Consider the following 23,723-nt stretch of genomic DNA (forward strand, 5'->3'; position numbering starts at 1 on the left):
TCCCTCCCTCCCTCCCTCTCTCTCCCTCTCTCTCTCTCTCTCTCTCCCTCCCTCTCTCTCGCTCCCTCCCTCCCTCCGCAGTGCCCGCCGGTGCCTCGCCCGCCCCGCGCCCGATTTTTGTGAATGGGACGCGCGGGGAGCGGGCCATGACGTCACCGCCGAGCCGGGCCCTGGCGCCCAATGGCGGAGCGGGGCCCGTCGCGCGGCCGCGGCGGTGATTGGCTGGCGGGCGCGCGCGGACGCCCACGCAGGCGGCGGCGGCGGCAGGTATAAAGGGGAGCCGGCGGCGGTGCGTGACAGCGCGGAGCAGCGGCGACACCCGCACCGGCAGCACCCTCCTCTTCCTCCTTCTCCTCCTGCCCGCCGCACCGCCGGTAAGCTCCGCGCCGGCTCCCGGTCCGGCTCCCTGCGCGGGGCGGGTCGCGGCAGCCCTGTTTCTCTCCCGGGGTGCGGGGCCGTGATGCCTCCGTTCACGTACTTGTGCCAAGGCAGGTGGGAGGCAGCTGTTCCGCGGTCTCTCACTTCCTTTTACCGCGCCGACACCGCGTGGAGCGTACGGCTGGGACCGGCGCTCCCTGCAGAGCGGTGCGGCTGCCGGTCACAGAGCCGTAGGGAAGCGGGGCGTCCTTTGGAAGGTGTCTCGTCGTTCCCGTGAGCCCCGTCGAGTATTGGGAGCTGGCAGAAATGAAGATGATGTTCTAGTTAGGATGTGCTCCTTTGAGTCCAGGGAACCGATGCTGTGAGAAAGAGATGTGCATCTCAAAGCAGCTGTCTTCAGTTACAGAATTTTTTTTTTTTACAGGTTTTGTTCTTATGACTGATTTTTAACTTATCCTTTTTCTGGTTTCAGAGTAAAAATATTTATTAAAATTAAACTACTTAGTTCTTATAGTGTAATCTGGAGTATTAGTGTGCTGATTGCCAAGAAGCAAGTATCTTCAGGTAAAGTGCTAACAGGGGCACTTCATTCTCAAAAATGTTAAACGCTAAACATTTTTTTTCCCTTGTGACTTGTATCCCATAGCTATCTGTTCATGTTGGACACACTGTCTATGACACTGTGTGCAGTAGTTAGAGGAATGTCTTTTCCATTAGTTTGGGGGGGAAGTGCATTAAGCTGAATGCAAACAGCTGTATAAAACTGCAGGTCTGAAAAGCCACATTTTTGTGTCCTGTAATAGTGCTAAGCTATCTTAAAATTTTGAGAAAACCAAAGCACAATAACAATAATCAAAATAAAAGGAAAGTAACATTAAAAAAAAATATAAGCTGTTAGTATTTGTGCTACTTGTGGCTAAGAATCAATGACCTCTTTAGTGGAACTTGCAGGATTGAGAGGGTTGGAAAACAGCCATTGCTTGATGTACCTCTTTGTTGTAGAGAGGAAATCATGGTTATGCTGAAGATTTCATCTTTCCTTGCTGTTTATGCCTTGGTTGTGTGCCAGATGGACAGCTTCCAGGCAGCCCCAGTCAGGTAAGAAGCTGGTCCTGTTGCTGAGTGCTATGTCTGAATGGTATGAAAACAATATTCTTTAGAGGTCTAGCAGGGAAAGAGACTATAGTGAATGAGAGACGTGGCTGCTTTTTATGCTGTGTTTGACATTGTGGCTTTTTGATTACATCTATAAAATGCCCAATGCTGCGCACGAGGGTGGCTTGCACATTCACATTGGTGAACGACATTGTCAATGACATGCAGCAAAACGCATGTCAGACCCCTCTCTCCTGCCTGTGGCTTTCTGCAGCAGCCTGGGTTTTATTCACCCTGTTGTGCTTGCCTCTGCTCAGACCTGGCTTGGAGTCCATAACGGATCGAGTGACGCTCAGTGATTACGAAGCTCGGAGGTTATTAAATGCGCTGGTGAAAGAGTTCATACAGATGACAGCAGAAGAGCTGGAGCAAGCCTCTGAGGGGAACAGGTAAGGACTGCAGTCCTGGGCAGGAGAAAGGCAATGGGGCAATGTTACGTGTTTGAAATTTAGCAAAAGCAGATGCTTTGCAGGTTCAAGATTTTTTTGTTTTCTCGGGGTTATGGCTCACTGTGGTCAGCTAACTGGTAAAGGATGATACTGCAGAGGCATCCTAATACCGGTGTTGGACAATGTCTTCCATCTAGTTAACCTGCTTCTATCTATCTTTTACATCTGAAAGTGGAGGGCGATTTGATCTTGAATGAGTAGGTTGTGTAAAAATATGGCATCAAAAGGTATGTCTTCTAGTGGAGAGTTAGGGGTGATTCAGTCACTCTTGGATTCTCTGTCATGAAGGTGCATGCTGTTGTAAGGCATGGAAAGTCCCTGGCAGAGGGGATGTGTTCCTCCTAATGCACGCAGCATCACTCTGCCTTAGACCAAAGGCATGCAAGAGCATTTGCATTATCCTAACAGGATTTGCATTGCAATGCATGGTGATGTATGAGTGACTGAGCAGCATGCTGGAAGATGTGGGAAGTTAAGCTTCCTGACCTCTGACTATGAGCATTCAAAAGGCTAATGAACTTGCTTGTCAACAAAGTTGGATTCATTGAAAAATAATGTTTTCCTTCTGACTGCTTTTGTATGAACTTGCCTTGCATGGAATGTGATGCAGAGGGTTTGGATTTATTTTGAATTCATTTTTAAGTTAACTAACTGTAGATTTTTTTTCCTAGGGAAGAATGGCATGAATGTGCATGTTTGAGGTTACTCTTCCTTTGGCATGTCTTTATTTTTTCCCCCCTGCAGCCTGGATAGACCCATTTCCAAACGCTGTGCCAGTCTGAGTACTTGTGTGCTGGGCAAACTGTCTCAAGAATTGCACAAATTGCAAACTTACCCTCGCACTGACGTCGGGGCTGGAACTCCTGGCAAGAAACGAAATGTGCTGAGTGACCTGGAACATGAACGCTATACAAACTATGGGGAACCCCTAGGAAACAACTAGACATGCTTATTTCTCCCCCTCTCCCTTTTTTTAACTTGATGCATGTGGATCTAACTTTGATTGCTAACTTTGCTATGTTCTTTTGATTCTGTTTTCGACAGAGAATGTTTGAGATGGACCTAATGTTAGGAAGACAGAGAATATAACATGCATACCAAGCTAGGGAATAAAATAAATAAAAATGATCAGCACTACCTTGACATTTCAAATGATTTTCTTAGACACTGATTAAAAAAATTTTAAACAAGGCTCTTCATTTCTGGCTGCTAAATGTAAAAGTAGATTCTTTCTTTTGTGCTTGCCCATGCACTTGTTCAATAAACCTATTTTTCTATAAGGATTAGATCTGCTTGGTTTAATAACTTGTTTTAGAATGTGAGACTTCTAGATAAGGCTAGAAAAATTTTGTAACTTGTCTTAATGTTCAAGAGAGGCAACGATAGTAATTTCTAGAAAAACTGAAAGAGAACTTAGAAGTCAAAATTATACATATACGTTAATATGTAGTGCTGTAATCAGACGTGCATACAATCCTCTCGGTAAAGAACCTGAGAAGCAAAGAATTCAGGGAAGGCTCATGCATATTCATTCAAACAAACTAGAAATGTAATCCTGTTTAAAACTGGGTACTGAACACGTCCAGGTAAGAATTTTGTGTTCTTTTTCTTTTTTCTTATTTTACAATAGGTCTTTGCACTAGTATATTTAAAACTTGTGTACCTTTAAAATATTTATATTAATTCACCTACATTATATTATCTTGAATTAAGGATTGAATTAGTTCTGTTGCATTACTGCATCTATCTATCTTCTAATTCAAGAAATTGGCATTGGTGTTACAAACATTCTTCATTGTTAACATTAATAAACTGTCTTGTGATGGTTATCTGGCAAAAATCCCTCCTACTGCAAGAAAAAGTCAATGCTTTAGTAGAAAATTCTCCAAGCAAGGACTGTGTGAATGAATATACCTTAAAGTTCCCGTCTAGCAAAACTGTTAGCTGCAGGCTGAACTCTGTGCTCAGAACTAATACTGTTGAGGTCTGTGACCTATTCCCATGGTGAAGTACTGTAGCAGACAAAGCTCTAATTGCAGGAAAGAGAGGTTTCCCTCATTCCCATTAAGTACCTGGAAGCAGTATTTTTATGTGATTCAGCCTCTGAAAGCAGCTGGTCAGCTACTGTGCATGTACAGCCCTATGAGAGTCACTGACAAAGCTCCCGCAGTCATCAATGATGCTGGAATTCCATGTGCTTTTTGGGTGTTCTGGAGCATAGGTGTTGAAGTGAGAAGTGAAAGATCAGTGTCTGCTTCTGCCCTGCAGCAGCACCACAACCAAAATGCAGATCTGAGCTTTTGGATGAAGCAGAAACTGGTTAAACGCTCTAGACCTGGACCTCTGGCACCTCTCGTGGCCATGCCTAGCTGGAGGCAGGCAATAGCTCAGGTGTTGCTGAAAATGTCGGCTGGCTTAGTCTCCAGTCCAACTGTCCAGGAAAGGCAGGGCTTGACCACCTTTTGTAAAGTAAGCTTGACATTTAGAAAACTGTAAAGATGCATCTTTTAGCACTTGTAAGCTGTGCACACAGAAGGTGACAAATCCTCACTGCACAGCAAGCCTGCTTTTTCTGCTACGGAAGAGCCTTTCCTAGTCATAGCGTCCTTTACTGATATTCTGTTGCATGCAGGGTGTGTGCTGTGGGAACTAACTCTTCCTTTTCCTTCTGAAAAGCAGTGTAACAGCACAGAAGCGGGCGTGCAACACGGCGACCTGCGTGACCCACCGCCTGGCAGACTTCCTGAGCAGGTCAGGGGGAGTGGGCAAGAACAACTTCGTACCAACCAACGTGGGATCCAAGGCCTTTGGCAGGCGAAGAAGAAGCGTTCAGATATAAAAAGCTGTGTGATAATGTGAACATGGTAAATGCATTGCAACAGTCAGAATCCCACGGTGCAGGCAGCCTGTGCCATCACCAAAGTTTTAGTTTTGCTGCACGAGTAACAGACCTACAGTGGTAACCTCAGCAGGGCAAGTAACAGTATAAAGAAAAAATGTTACAAATAGAACAAAGGCATGTTTGGACTGTGAAGAAGAGCTTTTGTAGATGTCCTGCTTGGAAAACTATCTTCACAGAACATTAACTAAACACAACAATTTGGTTGAAATTATTTGCTTATTTTACCAGTAACATTTCATTATCAACATATCAGTAACTCTGGTTTTCTTTCTTTCAGATTGCAATGAGACTGAAAACTCGACTTTAATTTCTAATGGAAGCAGCTCTTCTCCATAAACCAAGACAGCCAAAAAGAAGATTAATTTTTCATCCTAATATTGAAAATGTTTTATTTAATACAAATGAAAACACTTCTGTTATGTATAGTACAAGAGAATCTAGTTATTAAAGTTAAATTATTGTATATTCTTTTTATATGCAACTCTATTTCAAATAAAATGTGACAGCATCTATTATTTATTTATCTTCCAGCTTATGTGATCCATGCTACTTATCCTGGCCCTACTGCCAAATCTCGGGGATTATACTAAACTGCTGCCTGGCAAGGCATGTGTATTATACAGTGTGCTGTGCCTTGATGTAAAACAACTAACCTGATTGTACAGTATGTTTAAAAAAAAATCACTTCAATATTGTATTATTTGTGAATTTACGCAAAATTAAAAAAAGTATTTTAGATACACTTGGATTGAGATACTGATTTTTCATTTGGACCCACTTATGGAAACATTTGGCTCTAAGCCAACATCATTGCAGATCAGCTAGCCCATTGATCTGTTCTAGCATTATTAACTATAATACTAGAATTTGAGTCAAAAGTTCAGAACAGGAAGAATAGCTGCTTTTTATATATATTAAAAAAACCCCGCAAACAATCAAAAGACACGACTCAGTAAGGCTTCTGCTATAAAAATAAAAAGAAGCCACAGTTACATTTAGTAAAACCATGGAGACAAATTTCATCATATGTGGTTTAAGACCAAATATTTTTATACAGGATGTAGTTCAGATGTAATGACCTAACATACTCTGAAGATTTTTGTGTAAGGTCAAAAAAGTGAATTAGAAAGGAAGAGAAAAGAAGCTACGGAAATGTACATTTCTTTGAAGCAATCCTGAGACAGAGTCTATTTAGGGATCAGGGATAAATAATTAGAGTGAGTGGAGAAGAGGGTAGCTGGAAGCGTTCCATGGACTTCTAAGTAGTGCTGCCAACTTCCTTCTTAAAGCTGCTGCTGTTTCACTTTAGTAGCTGAGTCAGATATTTGTTTAGATTTGTTTCGTGCTTTACAGCCTGACCCTAAAATCTGCTTCATCAGTTCAGATGAATTCCAGAATGAGTAAAGGAAGGGACCACAGTGGATCATCTGGTCCAACCTCCCTGCTCAGGCAGGGTCGTCCTAGAGCACATTGTACAGGATTGCATCCGGGTGGTTCTTGAATACATCCAGTGAGGAAGACGACTCCACCTTGCTGTGCAAAGGTTAAGGCTCTCACAATATCTCTGTCTGTCTCTGCTGCAGGTGCAATAGCAAAAGAGAAGCTTGGTCAGCCTGATGTAGGCCTTCCAGTGATGACGCTTCTATACCGTGCTCATTCATGGCTATGATTTTACTCCTCTGGGAACCCTTCAGCCCTGGTAAGTCAGTGTACAAAGTGGATCTTGTAGGAGATATAAGCCAGTTTATAGGGAAAAGTTCCAGTGCCTAAATGGGCAAAGAAGGGATGTTCAGGCTTGGCTTTCAAATTCGTTGTCCAGAGGTAGTCTAGTGCCTTTTTTTTTTTTTTCATTTTTTCCTGAAGTATCTGAGTTTGGCCGTAACTGGGTGTCTTATACCTGCATGGTGAACCACCACACTATCTTTGTGCAAGGATCTGGTTGGGTTAGACCAAACTGCCAGGTTTGGAGCCTGTAAGCATTCTCTACCATGTTTCAGGTATTTTTCCCCATTTTTCTTTACATGAAGTGGGAGGTCGTACACTGGGGTCACCTGGCTACCTCAGCAACACATTTCCCTGTCACTGCAGATCCTCTGGGCACAGGTGGCAGTGTGTCTCTTTTGTTCCCTACCACAGCACATAAGAGCTTAATCTTCTCCAAGATAAAACACTAAGCACAGTTATTGGGATGAATACATGTAATTTAGTGATTCGTATTCAATAAGAAGCCAGGCAGCATTCCTAGACCCCTGCTGGCTTCAAAGTCTAAATGCAGTTTATTTTTTCCATTTACAGCCATTCTCTACTGAGAGACACCTGAGACTGCTTTGTGTAATTGAATGGCATCTGCAGTGTCCATCTAGTCTAAAAACTGTTAGTCCTTCTTTTCACTTTAATGAAGTTATACATTTTTTCTGTCAGACAGAGAGATTTTCTCAGGCTAACATTGTACACCAAAACACAGACCTTACATGTAAAACATTATAGTAACCTTAGTGCTGGTTTTAACATTGTCCTGGTTGTAGAAATATCAGATGGAACTTTTGATACATTTTTTTGTTTAGATTGTTGTTTTCTTTTTCCTTAGGAAGAAATAGCTACTTTCCTGTCTCAAGATCTATTCCTGTTATATCTTCTGTCTCTTTTCTCATTAGAATGTCTGTACAGAAATTCAATACACCTACCTATACATACACCTACAAAGGACAGAGTGCCAAAGCACTATGGAAGAAAAGGTGAATATGAAAAAAATTGAGGACCTTTATATCCTTTTCCATGATGTGAAGGGATAGAAACCCTTCACCAGGAAACTGAGTTGCTCATTGCTGCTTTCAGAAGAAGCAGGTTGTTGTTGAAACGAGAGAAGAAGAGATGTAAAAATTAATTTTTTAAAATTTTTTTTTATTATTTTTATTTTAAGACAGAAGACATGGTAGAAGCAATTGCAGAGATGCTAGAGGGTTGTCAATCATTTCAACTGACTGCGAACAAGTGGAAGGAATTGTTTCCATTTTTAAAAAGTACTGTCCTGGGTAATATTACCCAAAATTATCAGCTGTTAAATAAACCCTAAACTTCTACCCCAGGAGCAAATCTGGTTTGGAATTAGCATTTAATAAGGGAAAGTATGGTTTCTAATGTACTTATCTTTCCATTTTAATTACATTGCCATTCTAAGCATGCTTAAAGCAGGTGGAAAATACAGTGGTAGTGCAGTATCTGTGAGTGGCATCAAACCCAAGTTACTTGGTATTCAGTCAGCAAAGACACTACAGATCAGTCACTCATGAGTGTTTGTATTCTTGTTTATGAGGCAGTATCATCATGACTATAGTTTTGTTCTGATGTCTTCAGATATTTGTCTGTGTGTTTTCTTCAACCACTAGGGTGTTTTTTTTTAATCCATGTGCAAATGAAGGTTTTGAGAGAGTACTTTTCAAGTAAACGGAAAAGCGGAAGAAATTTCCAAGAAATAAATATCTGAGGATAATTTATTGTAGATTGTATTCATGTAGCTGTAGAGTTTTTTAATTTGCAGACTGTTTTCTAGTGTTTTGGTTTTCCGGTACAAATATGGGCACATGCACCACAAGGGCCCAGGAAAGGTTATGAATTTTGCCCAGTTCTCTGCTCTGAGCTGATGGCAGGTAAAAAAGCACCATCTTGTGCCAAGTGACAGTGAGAGAAGGGCATCCAGGGATCATTCAGATGCTTTTGCCTTGCCGGTGGGTGCAGCTTCCAGCTGGACGTGAGCAGGGGCAGCCACTTGGGATGATGACACAAGGCAAACTCACCTGCTTCCCTGCTGTTGTCATGAGCCCCCAGATCTCCTGTGCTGGGCTGTGGCACCACATGGGGCATCAGGCAGACATGGGCCAGCTGGTGCCGTGCCAGGTGATGGATAACAGGAACTAATATCAACATGTGTCCCCACGGACCTTTGCAGCTGCCGAAACAGAGAGGCAGGAGCTGTTCAGCTGTGTGCTTCTTGTCAAAGGGCAGGTGCTCTTCTGCTCCTATATCTGACTGAGTTTTTGATTCAGGATCATTCACCAGGACATTGCTGCACATATCACTAGAGCATCATTTTGAAATAACCCAACTGAACTTTCACTGTGTCTCTCTCCAATATTTAGATCATTTTTTTTCTCCTTCTGTTAGTGAAATTTAATTCATCTTCCTGAAAGCTTCCATTATCTGCAGTGTGAGAAAGGAACAGAGCTAATGCTATTGCTTCTGACACTGAACACTGCCAAAAGCAACTTATAGCAGGCAGTAGTAAATTTTGGTATTGGTTATCTAATCCAGTCATGTCTAATTAGCAGATTGAACATCTCCACAAGGTGAATAGTTTAATATGTGCTGGAGAATTTGGGTTTTTCTAGACTGAACTGTCTCAAAACAGGTGAACACTGGTTAGAAATAAACTGGATGTTTCCAGCCTGGCTTCACCCATGTTGAACACTGGCAGCTTGGTTCCAAGCTGGTCATGCTCACTGCTTCTGACAGTCAGTTGAATGCCCTGGCAGCTGGAAGGAGTCTGCACAGTGCAAACATTCGCTACCTCTTTATTGTTCTAAAATGCACCCCATCCTTCCCCTGTTCTGTAGAGAGTTGTCCTCTACTTTTGCCTTCTAAAACTGTTCTTTATTGCAGAAAATATCCAAGGAGTATGGTAACTATTTTTTTTTCCTGAAGAAAGTAAATAATTCCCACTTCTAAATTATTCCAAGCATTACAATACTTTCTCCATGAGATTTCTGATCTCTGTGAATTTTCCCATTTGATGGAGTAATCAGAATCATTGCAACATTTCTCTTTTCTTTCTATTCTTGGCTTTATCATAATTCTTATTTTCACCAATTACTCTTTTGGCTGGGGCTGAGCTGGGATCCCGGCTAAATTATTAGTGTCACCTCCACGAAAGCACACATTGCCTTTAAAAATCTGAATGTATATACCTCTGGGCAGGCTTTTTTCCACCCCTGTAATGTGCGAGAAAACACTCCCACTTGCATTACACTCATATTGGCTGTCCACAAAAGAATGATTACACTCTTGCTTATTTGGCTTTCTATTTACTTCCGTTGTTTTCTTCTCCTTTTCAATGGCTTTTCCTAACAACATCTTGTCACATCAGCACATGAGCCAATTTGACATTGCATTAATCAGTCCAGTGTCCACTAACTACAGCATATATCTGTTTGGCTTTCCAACTGCTCTTTGAGAGCCTTGAAGCCACTCTTCTCAGAGGAGCCTACAGGGCAAGGAGTGTGGTCATCTGCAGGTGTTTGGTAGAGGCACAGGTACAACAGGCTTGAGTAACCCCGGCCAAGGTTGTCTTGAATAATTGCTTCCGAGATAGCCAGCAAACATGAACACTTGAGATGCCAGCAGCCATGCTTAAGAAAGGAAATTGCCTTGGGATGAAGCAAAGGAGAGGAAGCTATGAGGGCTTTAAATGCTGAACAGTTTGTGTAATTACAAAGTGTGGATGCAGAAGCAGTGCTGTTTGGGAGCTGCCTGCCAGACAGCTCAGGTGTTCCTCTGAGAGGCCACCTATCATATTAGAGCACAGAAGGTGGAGAGGACAGCCAGATTAGTGTTTTCAGTACGTTACTTTGTTTTTCTTAACGTGGTGTTTTGTGTCCAGCCAAGCACTGCAGGTGTTCTCTTATCTCAAAGTTCTCTCTGTCAGCTGGCTCAGAAAGGCTGGATGTGCCTGGTTCTGGGGGCTGGAGGGTTGGTTTAGGGCAAATTACTCTAGGGCTGCCAGGTGCCCCGAAGGCAGACTGTGCCCCAGCCCTTTCACAGGGCAGGAAGAGGGACTGACAACTTCTACTTCCCCAGGCTGAAGCCCCCGCCTTGACAAGTGGCCAAGGTGATCCTTTTGGCCCCCGAGAGAGAGGCATATAAAGGCTTCATCCTACTGCATGAGCTGCCTGGCATGATACTACTGTCATAGCCTGAGAAGGAACATAGCTCTGTGCTGCTTTGCTGCCTCTCGCTGGCTCCCGTCCTCCCACAGCAGCTGTGACCCAGAGTATTGGGCGTGCTGGAGGCTGCCTACTCCTCCTCTGCTAGGGCTGAAGGAGATAGCCTATGGACCCCAGCTGTCCCCTTCCTGGTAGGTTCCACTGACCTCTGTTGCTGCACAGCCAACAATTTTCCTGTATAGCTTTGCTACAAGTCAGAAATTGTAATCATAAGGAAAAATTTTCTTTTGCTGTTTAGAAAACCAGAGGTTTTGCTCACTTTTTGTTTGTTTCCTCTCAGGCTGTTTCTGCTGGTATTAGGTTTGTGTGGCAAGGTTTTGGTAGCAGGGGTGGCTTCTGTGAGAGATTCCCCTGCAGCCTGTGGTGCAGACCAGGGTGAGGCAGCAGTGCTCCTGCAGCCCATGGAGGTCTGCACCCCTGTGGAAGGGATGCACAGTGGAGCAGTTTGTGAAGAAGTGCAGCCATGAGAAGGAATCATGTTAGAGAAGTTTGTGGAGGACTGTGTCCCATGGGAGGGACCCCACTCCAGAGCAGAGGAAGAATTTGAGGAGTCCTGTACCTGCAGAGGAAGTAGCATCAGAAACCACATGTGATGAACTGACCACAGCCCCAGTTTTTCATCCCCTTGTGCTGCTGGTAGGGGAGGAGGTAGGGAAATTGGGAGTAAAGTTAAGCCCAGGAAGAAGAGAGAGGTGGGGGAAGGTGTTTTTAAGGTTCGGTTTTACTTCTTGTTATCTTACTCTGATTTGATAGGTAATAAATTAAACTAATTTTCACAAGTTGAGTCTGCTTTGCTCACATTGGTAACTGCTGAGTGACTTCCCCCCATCCTTATCTCATCCCACAAGCCTTTTATTTTCCCTCCCATGTTCAGTTCAGAATGGAGGGGAACAGAGAGACTTTGGTGGGCACCTGGAGTCCAGCCAGGGTCAACCCACCACACTGAAGGAGCATCCTCATATGCCTATCTGGAGTCTTTATACTTTCTTTGCAGCTTTCCAAACACTTTGAAAGTCCAAATCTATTATGTCAGACATGTTAATTTGCTTATTATTCTACTGACATGTTTGAAAGGCTGTCATAGGTCTTCACTGTGTCTTATTGTGGAGGGAGCCAATTATTCTAATTAGCATATGTTCCTAAAAAAATTGCATAGATAGTTTATAATTCCATTTTTAGCTCATGATATAACCATGTTTTTGTATGGAACAACATCATAGTTACTATTAGTACTGGGTAGCAATGCCTCATTATTGCAAATGAATTTGAAGCAAGTGGATTGGGGGAAGGATGACAATCCTTCCAGTGCAGTGATTTCCATGAAGACAGGAAGATTTTATCTATGAAATAGGCTTAGTAACTTTTAGGTACTTTTTAACGTCCATCCTCCCAGACAGGCTGAAGAAGACAATGTGGTCAGGAATGTTTTTGAGTGTGTGTACATTTTCCAAACAAGGTTTGCAATACTCTCCTCATAGGCTGGAGCAGTCTTCTTTATCATTTTATGGTTAAAGATACTATCTAAGAGTTAAATTAGTTATGAAAATGAATATTGATTTGTGTTCTTAATGTAATAGATGCAGAGAATTAAATAGAAAAAGGAAATAGATCTGACCTTTAAATGCTGGAATTGCAGAGTTTAAATGAAAACTGCCTTAGTTTTTTTTTTTTTAGAAGATTTACAGATAAGCAGATGAGAGACCAAGCCATTTGAAACACTTGATGCATATTGACAATGGAGGCAAAGATTTTTTTCATAAACTTTATGCATTGGCTGTTACTACTTTAGGCTTATTCCTGGTAAGGTTACACATTTCAGTGTAGAAAAACTTTTGTTTGTGTTACGTGAAGCTGCCTTTTGCTTCTCTTTCCTAACTCAGGTTCTCAGAAGAGACAAAATGTTTTTATTGTACCCTTTTCTACTAGACAGTGGCAGAACTATGTGTTACCTTGCTCCTCATGTGTCAAAGCACTGGTTTTATAACTTAATATTTTAAAACCAGGTGCATTTAGTATTTAACTTACTGATATGTCCTTGTGAATGAAGTTTTTGATAGGATTGGTGTCTCTATTCTGTTATTCCAGTGACTCTCTGAAAGATGATGGAATACCACCATATAACTGCAGTATCTCCAGCTGCAGCAATGGTAACTGAAAACCTTATCCCTGGGTCCTGCCTCTTGTTAGCACAGGTTGCCAAAGTCTTCCACTCACAGAAAGAACAGCCCAGATATCCTCTGTCTCCATAAGACCTTTATCTCAGTGTAATCACCAATATTTGCTCTCAACAAAAATTTTATTTCTTATTTATGTATCCCTTGCAACATTTCCAGAAGCTATGTTTTAGAGGCTGCCACTGGTGCCACCCTAATGGTGTGGCAGGTAGAATTTGAGGTAAAACCTCTACTCTTTCAAAAGTTTATAATTTAGCAGGTGAAATACACTTCTAGTTCAGTTGCTTGTGATGATATCATAGAGCCATAGAATGGTTTGTGTTGGAAGGGGACCTTGAAGATCATCTAGTTCCAACCCCTGCTATGGGTAGGAACACCTTCAACTAGACCAGGTTGCTCAGAGCTCCAGCCAATCTGGCCTTAACACTTCCAGGGATGGGGCATCCACAACTTCTCTGGACAACTTGTTCCTGTGCTTCACCACTCTCATAGTGAAGAGTTTTTTCCTAATATCTGATATAAACCTACTCTCTTTGGTATAAATATAAAGTGTACCTATAAAGCCCTTTTATACTGCCACAGAAGTATGAAGTGCCTTTAAGATAAAAAAGAATCTAGACTTAAGATTTTCATGTCTTCAGTTCTGTCTGAGGTTAAAGTTATATCTGGCAAGAAGACAGGGAAAGGCTAAACTTTCTGTTTTAGCAAGTTTTCAGTGACTGCATAGAAATGAAAAGTATATAAACCTGCTTAAGTTAAGGGATTGATTGGTAAATACATCTTCTAGAAGCTAGAGGGCACAGGAGCCACAGAAAGTCTCTGGTATAACTCAGTTACCAAGAGGTGTGAGTAAGTCAGAGTAACTTTTGAGTCTTTTCACATAAAATGGCACTTGCTACTCAAGTTCAAACTAATTTTGTTCTCTCTCTAAAGAGAAGTTACTGAAAATGAGTAATGTCTTTCTGGATTTTTATAATTTTTTCAGATGGTCTAAAGGAAAATAAAGTATTTGTATTGCTATTGGTCTAAATGAAGATGTTAAATATGCTTCCCATTTTTAATCCAGATTAGTTCAGTAATAAATTTATTCTGCAGGAGCTTCTATTATTAACTGATAAATATTTAAATGGAAAAAGTCAAAGGTAAGTTCACAGGCACATTGCTCTCAAGCATAATAACCACATACTTCAGATTTTCACTTGTCTAGCCCGTCTGGTCGAAGTATTTGATAACTTTTCTTCACCCCTACACAGTATCTCTGTGATAATGAAGTCCTGCTGTGTTTTATGTTACAAGCCACATGTCTATTAGAGTGATACTTGTGTGAGAGAGACACTGGCAGATTTTTTGCGGTATACACCAATCCTTCTTTTGTTTGCATTAGAGAATAAAATTCACAGGCCTTGCCCTAAACATGTAAGAGGAACAGAGCACCCTGACCTGCTCTTGGAAGACCTCCCCAGATTCCAGTGTGTTTTTGTTTTCAATTCAAATTAAGCCTGTGAGAGAAAAGAATTTTGCCACAGCATGTAAAGAAGATGCATGTATCGATTAATTTCTCAGGTCAGTTGACTTTCTCATTAATAGAAAATCAGAGGTACTGTTTGTAGGACTCCAGCGTCACAGAAAAAAATTCCCCCCAGCCTTTGTAAATTGCTATGTTTTCCACAGGTTTTATGCCTAAAGCCAGATGGGTGCTGAACCCCAGGATGATATTGCAGTAAACAAAAAAAAAGACTGATGGAGTAATGAGACTCCACTGAATTATTCATTGGGTCCTAAATGATGCAGAGAGAGTTATCATAGTGAACAGCCCTGAACACGAGACCAGTGCCAGGCACAGCCCTGCCTGTGCTGTGCACCTGACCTGTTTTTCCAGGTAGGCATCCACAAAAATGAATACCTTGTATAAATGAGCTGGAACAACTGTGTTTGGTAGCTGTCCAAGAAAAAGAATAAGAATTCATCTAAGAATAATCAATCTAATTTCAAAAAAAGCCTAGTTAAGTGCATGCTCCAGTGCAGTGGACATAAAATTAAAAGCACATTCAAGGACTTTGCTGCAAAGCAATGGACTTCTACACATCTTTAAAGAGAAACACATCTTCAGGCTTGTTGGCTGAAATCTGATGATGGCTCATAGTAAATATCACAGATAAGTACAAGAACACAGAATATGTCAACACAGAGCAGGTTGCAAAAACCGGTGTGTACAAATAACACAATTTTAGCACATGAAGCATTTTCCCAGCTGGCTTTTGGAAGCTGAGGAACCGTACAGCCTCACCCAAAAGGTAGGTATCTTGAGGTATGGTATTCCCACTGCTGTCATGGTTTAATAATTATCAGTGATGTGTTAATGTACTGAGTAGGGAAGTTAAAAGAGGGTGTCCAGCACGGAGAAGCTGTAGTAGAGGAAATTGTGATAGTAAGGTCAATTGTGTTTGTAAAATGAACTGGCCTTTCAAATAAAAAAGTATTTGGAAGTTTATTTTTGATGGTTCTGTGAAGGAGTTTCTTCTGAAACCTGCCAGTAGTGGTGTGAGTGAAGCATTGTTTCACTCTACAGCTCTGGAGGAAAGATCACATTGGGGGTGAGGGGAAGGTAGAAACCCCTCTGTAGAATGAATTTGGAATCCCACCCTCCCACCTTCCCAAAGGAAGGTTTTTTCTTCAAAACGCCATTACAAGCTTTGGTGGAAGCATCAAAAGGTTCAAAATTACCATACAATAGTCTGGTTGCTGGTATCCACTCATGGCAGAGAACCACTGGCAGGGAGAATCGTGCTGTCACTTCAGATTTGTTCTGGGCTTGAACGTGGCAGTGATGACAGGTGCTATAAGAAAATAATGGGTGATACCGCGAGGTTTGAGAAACGTGCAGTGTCACGAGGGCTGAGGAGTTATAAAATACTGTTCATTGGGTGCCATCTGTGCTGCCATTCAGCGAGGCAGAACCTTGTAAAAAAAAAAAGAGTAAAAGCATAGAAATCAGGGCAGCATTTTGAACTGAGCAATAACAAATCAAGGGAAAGCTGGTATACTCAGGCTTTCCTCTATGTAACTTCGTAACATAATGTCTTATTAACACTGTATTATTATAACATCCGAGTGTATACTAATATGCAGACTAATTTAACTCAGCTGATATCCCATTTTGGATGTCTGGCTTCCACTGCTGAGCTGTCATAGTACTTGAAATTACCCGAGAACAAGGTACAGATGTTCCTCCATAGAACAATTTTTTTAATCCTCTGATGATTTTAAAAAATATAATTTACAATTTATGACAACAGTTTTCTTTTTTTCATTAAAGGGAAAGTTCATTAAAGGGAAAGTTCATTAAAGTTTATTAGGATGCCTTGTAATCCTAGAGTAAAATTTAACAAATTAATCTGATCCTTTGTCATAAGAAGCAAAAAGTTATTTGTTTTGCTATGGGATATCAAAGCATATGGCTTTTTGAAAATGTGACTCTGCTTAAAGGCATTTTTTCCTCACAGTAATTTGTGGGAGACTGAGACATGGTTTGTCCTAAGAGGGCAGGTTTCAATTTAATAGAATATTACCAACTTTGTGTGGTAGAAGACTGCTGTCTTTGCATTTCCAGATGTACATACTGCCTTTGCTAGCTCCACTTGGTGAGATTGTGTTGTTAGGCAGAGGCATGGAGAAGTCTTAGTGTTGTTTCCCTGAAATTATATGTATTTATGTGTTGCTACTGTCACAGGCCTTCCCCTTCCTGCCTGGCGACGAGCTATCTACAGTACCAGGCTTGGTACTTTGTTCTCTGAGCTTGACTTGTAAGAGAGCATAATTTATAGGGAGAAGAGAGAGCAATGGGAAACTGTTAATTTTAAAAAGTTATGTAATCTTGACTTCTCCTGCACAATGGGCTTTCAATTTCTGACTTGACTTTTTGTGATATCTTTGTCTGTAGGGCTGAAATAGGATGATGTTCAGTTTCTGCTTCTCTGAACTTTTGACACTCTCACTGGCTATTTTCTGTGTGTTATTCCCTATCCAGTCCAGATGTTTCTGCACATGAGCCACCCAGCCATTCATGGTTTTTTTGGATGGCAAAGCCTTGATCTTGTCTTGTGATGGAGGACAATGTTACAATGTGGAGACTACACGTATTTTGTGGAAGGGCTCCAGCAACCTTGGTGTTCTTGCATGATTGGATGTGGTTAACAGAGCCATGACTTTCAACTGCTGCTTTAAACTGACCTTGGCTGAGGCTGTGTGATTTCTGTAGTGTTTCTCTGGACTAATTTGGGTGCCCTGTTTTGTGTTCCTGAGAGACTGTAATTTGAGCTTGGGGAAATCACATGTGAATTGTGATCACTGGGGCTCCTCTCAACCTGTGCTTGACTGATGCTGCCTGCAGCCTGTGCTCCCAAGGGGCCTTGATATTTTAAGCCTAAATTCGGATCTGTTCCTCCCTTGAAACATATGTTGACTGGTAGTATTTTTAAAAAAAGATTATGTTAAAAACAGGTTCATCACTCCTCAGGCCAGATTTCTAAACTAGCTCTGCACTAAGCAGGTCTTACTGCAACAACAGAGCCCAGCTGAGCACTGTGTCCATAGACAAGACAAAATGGGAAGATTTTTCAGAAAACCTTACTTTGGGATATCTTGGCAAAACCCTGATGAAACTTCTTGTTTTGGGCCACAGTTCTTGTATGGGTGGGAAGAGCACGTGGAAACCTTGCCTTCTCTGCAGAGCTGTCAGCCTAGGTCAGGCTGTCAGAGAAATGAAAAACTGGGTTTCCTCTAACTTTCTCTATTGCTTGTACAGCATTAAGTTGCTGGAATAAATCCAAGAGGGAGGCAGAAAAGGAGAAAGGAAGCTCATGTTTTCTAGTAAGAAGATTAAGAAAAAACTTGAGTGGTGATTGTGCAAGGACTTTGGTTGTGTCTTGCTGTAAGCACTGCCTAATTACTGTGGGGGGCAAGACAGAGCAAAGGCTAAGCAGGGACTGAGAATACACACAAGTGAGACTATGTAAGAAGTAAAATAGGAGGAGATAAATTGGAAAGGGCTAAAATTTAATTCCAAGAGGGAAGATTATTCTTCTTCTCCCCCTTTCAATTTTTGGGTGGCCAGTCCTGACTACAAGCTGTATGGAGGAAGAAATGTGCCCTAGTCTTGACAGAATTTGGGATGCTATTTAATCTGCACTGGACTGTTGTGGTTTAACCTGACAGGCATATAAACATTACACATCCACTTGTCCCATCTTCCCCTGATACCAGTCAGATGAGGGAGAGAACTGAGAAGAAAGAATAAAATTCATGAGTTGAGATAAAGACAGTTCAATAGGAGACAAATGAAAGGCAAAATAATAACAATCATAATGACGATAAAAGAATTAGAAAACACGAAACAAGTGATGCTCAGTGCAATTGCTCACCACTCATCAACCAATGCCCTGCCAATTCCTGCGCAGCAGCCCCTGACCAGCTCTCTCCCCAGTTTATATATTGACCATGCCATCATATGTTATGGAATATCCCTCTGGCCAGTTTGGATCAACTGTCCTGGCTGTGTCCCCTGCCAGCTCCTTGTACACCCCGTCTCTTTGCTGGTGTGGTGGGGTGAGAAGCTCAAAAGCCCCAGACTTACTCAAACACCATTTAGCAACAACTAAAACATCAGTGTTTTATCAACATTATTCTCATCCTATATCCAAAACAGCAGCACTGTACCAGCTACTAGGAAGAAAATTAACTCAATCCCAGCTGAAACCAGTACATGGATGAAATGAGGAAGAGAAAAAAAGGAAATCCAGGCTCAGCAGAAAGAATAGTTTTTGTTGAGTGAATGCAATTGCAGGATGCAACCACATCCAGTAGCCAGGGATAGAAAAGAATGTTGGTGGTATCCTTAGGAGTGTTAAGGAGCACTGGTGTCAATGACAGTGCTTATTGACCAGTCTGAGCCCTTACAATGAGAACAACTAATACCAGATTCCTAAGAAGGTGGTGGAATTTGCCAAGCATCCAAAAAACAACCAGACCATTTTCAGGTCCTGACTATTTCCTAAAGAACTGCTTGACCCCAGGGGCCTATAGCAGCCATGACAATCTTCCTTTGCAAAGCCTCTTAGAATAGTTCCATTCAAATACAGACATAATTACACCTCTCCTCACAATATTATATTTCAAATATCCTCCCAGTAATCAGAATCACTGCAGTGTGTGAGTGAAGAGCTCCTTTATCCTTACAGCAGAAAGCATATGAACTGTTATGAGCTAAAGAAGGTTTATAATGGGAAAGGCTAATAGAAAAGGCTTTGAGGCATCATCACAGTCACGAAAAAGCCATGAGCAAATCTGAGTCTGAGAGCGAGCGACAATGCTGCCCCTTTACTAGAAAATGCCCCAATGGAGAGTGACTGAGAACAAGAATCCTCTGCCTCCCCCGCAGAAAATCACGGCCACAGAGAAGTTGTTGTATATTTCAGTTTATTCCCATGGTTTTAATCTTCTAACTTGCTCTAATTATTCCTGTTCAAGGCTGATTTATGTTTGGCAACTTTATGTTAAAATAAGTTCCCTTTAACAGAGCAACACTCATGCTTTCAGGCAGGATGGGGGGAATATGATGTGTTTAGATGCAGTGGGAAGCAGTCTTTTGGCAAAAAAAACCTCTCTGATACTGGCGGTGTGCCTGCAGATTTTTCCTTATTTGCAGTAGGCCCTTAGTTTTCTGTCTCTCCTTGATGAAGAGCAGCAGTGTTGACCTCATAAGGGATTCCTTACAGTTTGTTTCCCAGGGTTTTTTTTGGTACTAATGCATAGTTTATTTAACAACTGCATGGTTTTTTACATGAGCAGTACGTAGCACAATAGTAAGCCCACAAGAAGTTTCAACCAGCTGTTCAGTGTTATGCTGCAGCACTCAGAGCTCTGCTTTCCAGAATGGAGCAGGAGTTCTCAGCATCCTCACTCTGGGACAGTCACTTCACAGGTGGGAGTGGGACATGCCTGACAGCTGTGTAACTAGAAAGTCTGTAAAATCCCAGCATCTCATAAGAACAAAATTTCCCCAAGTTTTATCAAAATCAGCATCCTGGTGGTTTCCTACTAAGGTAAAAGTGAGGAATTAGCTGCTTTCTTCTTTCAGGAACTGCTTGTCATGGGGAGATGAGCTCGAGGGGTTTGTTAGAAGGAAGCAGAGGAGCCGTAATGGATGTAATACAGCACATGGCAAAGAACTGAGAGCAGAAAGTTTAATAAACAGCATGGAAATCTGTAGGAAAACAACCTTTGCTAGTTCTGCTCCCTGTAGAGGTGCAGACTTCGCAGTTTCTCTTCGGTGGGTGTGCGTTCACAGCACAGAGGTGGGTCAGCTGGGGAGGTGACTGTTTTTCCAAATAAAAAGCAACTGGTAATGGTGGTTTGATCATGGAACAGAAAGTGAGACCACAGAACAAACAAATGATTGAGGAATAGGAGCCAGAAGTTATAGCCAACTGACTCTAAATGTCAGACTGATGGGCCTGCTGTCACCTACACACAAAGATACACAAACAGCATGCAAATTGTGTTTAAAATGGAGGAAGAATTAGTAATGAGTGAGCTCTACACTTATGAGTGTTACTTCAAGAAACTTTGCTGAAAGTCTGCAAAGTTTGTGAACTGTAACCATACAAAGCTGGTTTGACTGAAAACCTGTTATTTGCTAGATTAGCAGTTTGCAGAGATATGGTTTAGCACTAAGTGAGGGTTTCTAACTAAAAAAAGAAAAATATTGTTCAATAGATATTGATTTGTCTGATTATATGCAGGGTCTATTTAAAGTGGAGACTCGTCTACTTTAAAAAAGAAAAAAAATTGTAGTGAGTGTGTCTGAGTGCATTTACTGGTGGAAGCATTGGATTCCCATATATTGTTCAGTTGGTTTTGAAATGTATAAGAAGAAATGCATTTCTTCATATCAAATTGTCTTATCTTTGATAAAGTGTAGGTGATTCAACGTTATGTCTCTGGTGCTATCAAAGTAGTATTTGACATAATGAAGGACATTATATATGTCCCATGGTCATTAGTATTTCTGAGGAGAATAACAAGGACTTTTTCTGATAATTACTCTGTGGAAAGGGTCCTGGTTCTGCATGGCAAAATGGGTGAGCTGGAGCCATAGCTCTGTGGAAGCCATCCAGGGGTGTTTTCCTGGTCCCACTGTCTCCATGAGTCGTAGGGACTGTGGGAATTTGGTTTCTTATGAACTCACTAATGAAGAGTGGCAAATGACAAATTCCCGCTGGAATTTTTTTCCCAGTTTTCATTAACCTCTGTATAGATATTATTTTAATTAAAATAATCTTGACAGCACCTATGAAAAAGTTGTGGGGGTTGTAACAGTAATTAAATGTGTTGTCAAAAATGATAAGCAGCCTGGTATCACAGGAAGGAAATTAACACTCTGACCAATAATGAAACAGTAATCTTAATCCAGAGGTTTTTTCCTCTCAGAAACTCTTTAAAATGGATGGATTTTAGAGACCAGGCAATTTTGGAAAAAGACAGTTAGGCAATCAGTGCCATAAACCATCTCCATTTTAAAAGTCAATGTCATACTGGTGTAATAGTGGCTGATAGCCTGTCAGCAAGAAATGTGATGTTAATTAGACATTAATAGTGCAAAGTCTTGATGATTTTCGTGCATTTTGGATATCAGAATGATTGGGAATTGTGTTCAGCATTAGGTGCTGGTGGTAGTGGAGTTTAACAATGATCTGCATCAGTGCCAGCTGTTTCTTTGGGTTGTCCACTGCAGAGAGAAGGTGCGGAAATGCTGGCAGGCTGTTCACTGCTTTGGGAAAGATAGGGTTTGAGAGCCTTGGTGTCTAGGTTGTGTTACCACAAGTCTTTTATTGCATGGGAGCTGTGCTGAGCACAAAATACACGAGTATTTTGGTAAATTACAAACTCCCTAAATTACAGTATTTTGCTCAACTTGAAAGCACTGTTTGTCCTTTAGATGAACTGGCATCAGATTTGGGCAGGCACAAGAAAAATCAAAACTTCTGTGCTGGTCCACACTGGAAGGCACCATCCTCTCCCCCATCACACCAGGCTCAGAAGATGCAGGTGAAGCTGCCTTGGGTGCAAGAACTGGGTTGTTCTGCCCAGCATGCTCACAGGGGTCTGGTGAGAAACGCTGCCCAGAGAGGAGCAAGCTGTAAAAACAGCCACAGTGTTACTATGGGAGAGGGTATCAGGAGTCTGACTAAGGGTTGGATTCAAATGGCTCCTTGGTAAACGAGAACTGGGAATAGTTCATCAGTAGGCACCAGAGCTGATATGGGCAGGTTTGTAGGACCTAAGAGTGGATGAAGCTGTGCTTATTCAGAAAGTCTGAGGGAAAAATGAGCCTGAAGAAAGTTTATGGTCTCCTTGGGCACCCCTGCCTGAGGTAAAGTCTTCTTTATCTGTCACCAGTGAAAGATTTGCAGGTATCCTTGTATCTAAGGATTAAACAGAGAAATTCAACTCCTATGTCAGCAAGAAAAGGGCTGGCAAATTTAACAAAGATAATCCTGCCTTATCCTAATCCTGTCTTCCCAAATGTAATCCAAGCAGAACTGCACTTTAGCAGTTAGGGCTCCTTTTGCCCTTCTGCTGCATCCCTGAGCTCCAGCTTGTGCTTCTCTCCTTCACATTTCCTTGTCCCACTCTTAGCAAACATGAGAATTAAAGAATGAAATGGTAGCATGTCGTGTTCCTGGTTAGAGAAACCTGCACAGTAATGTGCCTGAGATGTTTCAAGAGGGAAGCAAGTTCCTAGTTCTGCTGAAGCTTTAATAGCCTATTGTCTTTTCTGGTAATGTGTGGGTACCCATCTACAATGTGCACCCGTCTACACAGAGGTTTTTTTAGTCTACTTTTTTCATCCCTAAAATTAAAACAAGTCTATTCATTCAGTAGAAAGCTATATCTCACAAGAGCTGTGATTTGAGGAAGAAGAAAATAAGTAGCAAGATGTTAATGAAAGAGCTTATTTCTTGCTTGCTTTGCGATAATGTCCAGCAGTGTAAAAAGACTGGATCCTGTTATTCCAGGGACTAATTCAAAATGTAGTAAGTGATGTCCAAGGACATCCACACTGTAAGGGAACTTGAAACATTTGAGCAAAAAAGCAACATGTAAGTATGAAGAACAGGGGGACAGCAAGTGCTTCTTTTCTCCTCTGTTAAAATATGTACTCACAATTCTCTAACTTACTGCTGTGGTTCTCTCATGTCTTCTAGTGTATGTGGATGAAGGCTTTGACCTGAGGGATGGTGACAGCCAGGACCAGCTTACTTCGTGGACTAAGTCAGGAGGGAGCTTTCTACACTTAGAAGTAGCATGGAAGGTAACCCAGCAGGCAGCAGTGGCTGGAGAAGCCCTAAGACAGGCAGGGCAGGGCATTCACTCAGTGAGCAGGACCTGCAGACTGGGACTCAGAACTGTAAACAAGACTAAAAAGGGGTATCAGTGCATAATGGAAAAGGGTAGCGATGGAGGACATCAGAGGAGGATTGATGGGAACAAAACACTAAGTGTGAAAGGGGCAATGGGTGAGGAATTTGGAGCAGAGAGAAGGCAGCAGGGACAAAAGTTCAGCCTCCTCGATGATGACAGTGTTTTGTGGAATTGAACTAAAAGCTTC

At 41.8% G+C, this 23,723-nt stretch overlaps 1 protein-coding gene across 3 annotated transcripts; it reads left to right on the forward strand.

The window, feature by feature from the left end:
• Positions 1–261: 261 nt before the first annotated feature.
• Positions 262–5,626, forward strand: CALCB (calcitonin related polypeptide beta). 3 transcript variants are annotated; one of them, XM_027651268.1, is made up of 5 exons: positions 262–374; positions 1,381–1,476; positions 1,791–1,922; positions 4,659–4,846; positions 5,162–5,626. In XM_027651268.1, exons 2-4 carry the CDS (start codon positions 1,391–1,393, stop codon positions 4,819–4,821), a joined length of 381 nt encoding a protein of 126 aa, XP_027507069.1. In that variant the 5' UTR covers positions 262–374; positions 1,381–1,390; the 3' UTR covers positions 4,822–4,846; positions 5,162–5,626. The 3 variants fall into 3 exon arrangements, with proteins under 3 accessions (XP_027507069.1, XP_027507070.1, XP_027507068.1); XM_027651269.1 differs by having other exon boundaries at positions 4,662–4,846; XM_027651267.1 differs by lacking the exons at positions 4,659–4,846; positions 5,162–5,626 and adding an exon at positions 2,727–3,262.
• Positions 5,627–23,723: the final 18,097 nt, after the last annotated feature.

This window comes from Corapipo altera, unplaced genomic scaffold, assembly GCF_003945725.1.
Source record: "Corapipo altera isolate COAL_440 unplaced genomic scaffold, ASM394572v1 78, whole genome shotgun sequence".
Classification (NCBI taxonomy): Eukaryota; Metazoa; Chordata; class Aves; order Passeriformes; family Pipridae; genus Corapipo; species Corapipo altera.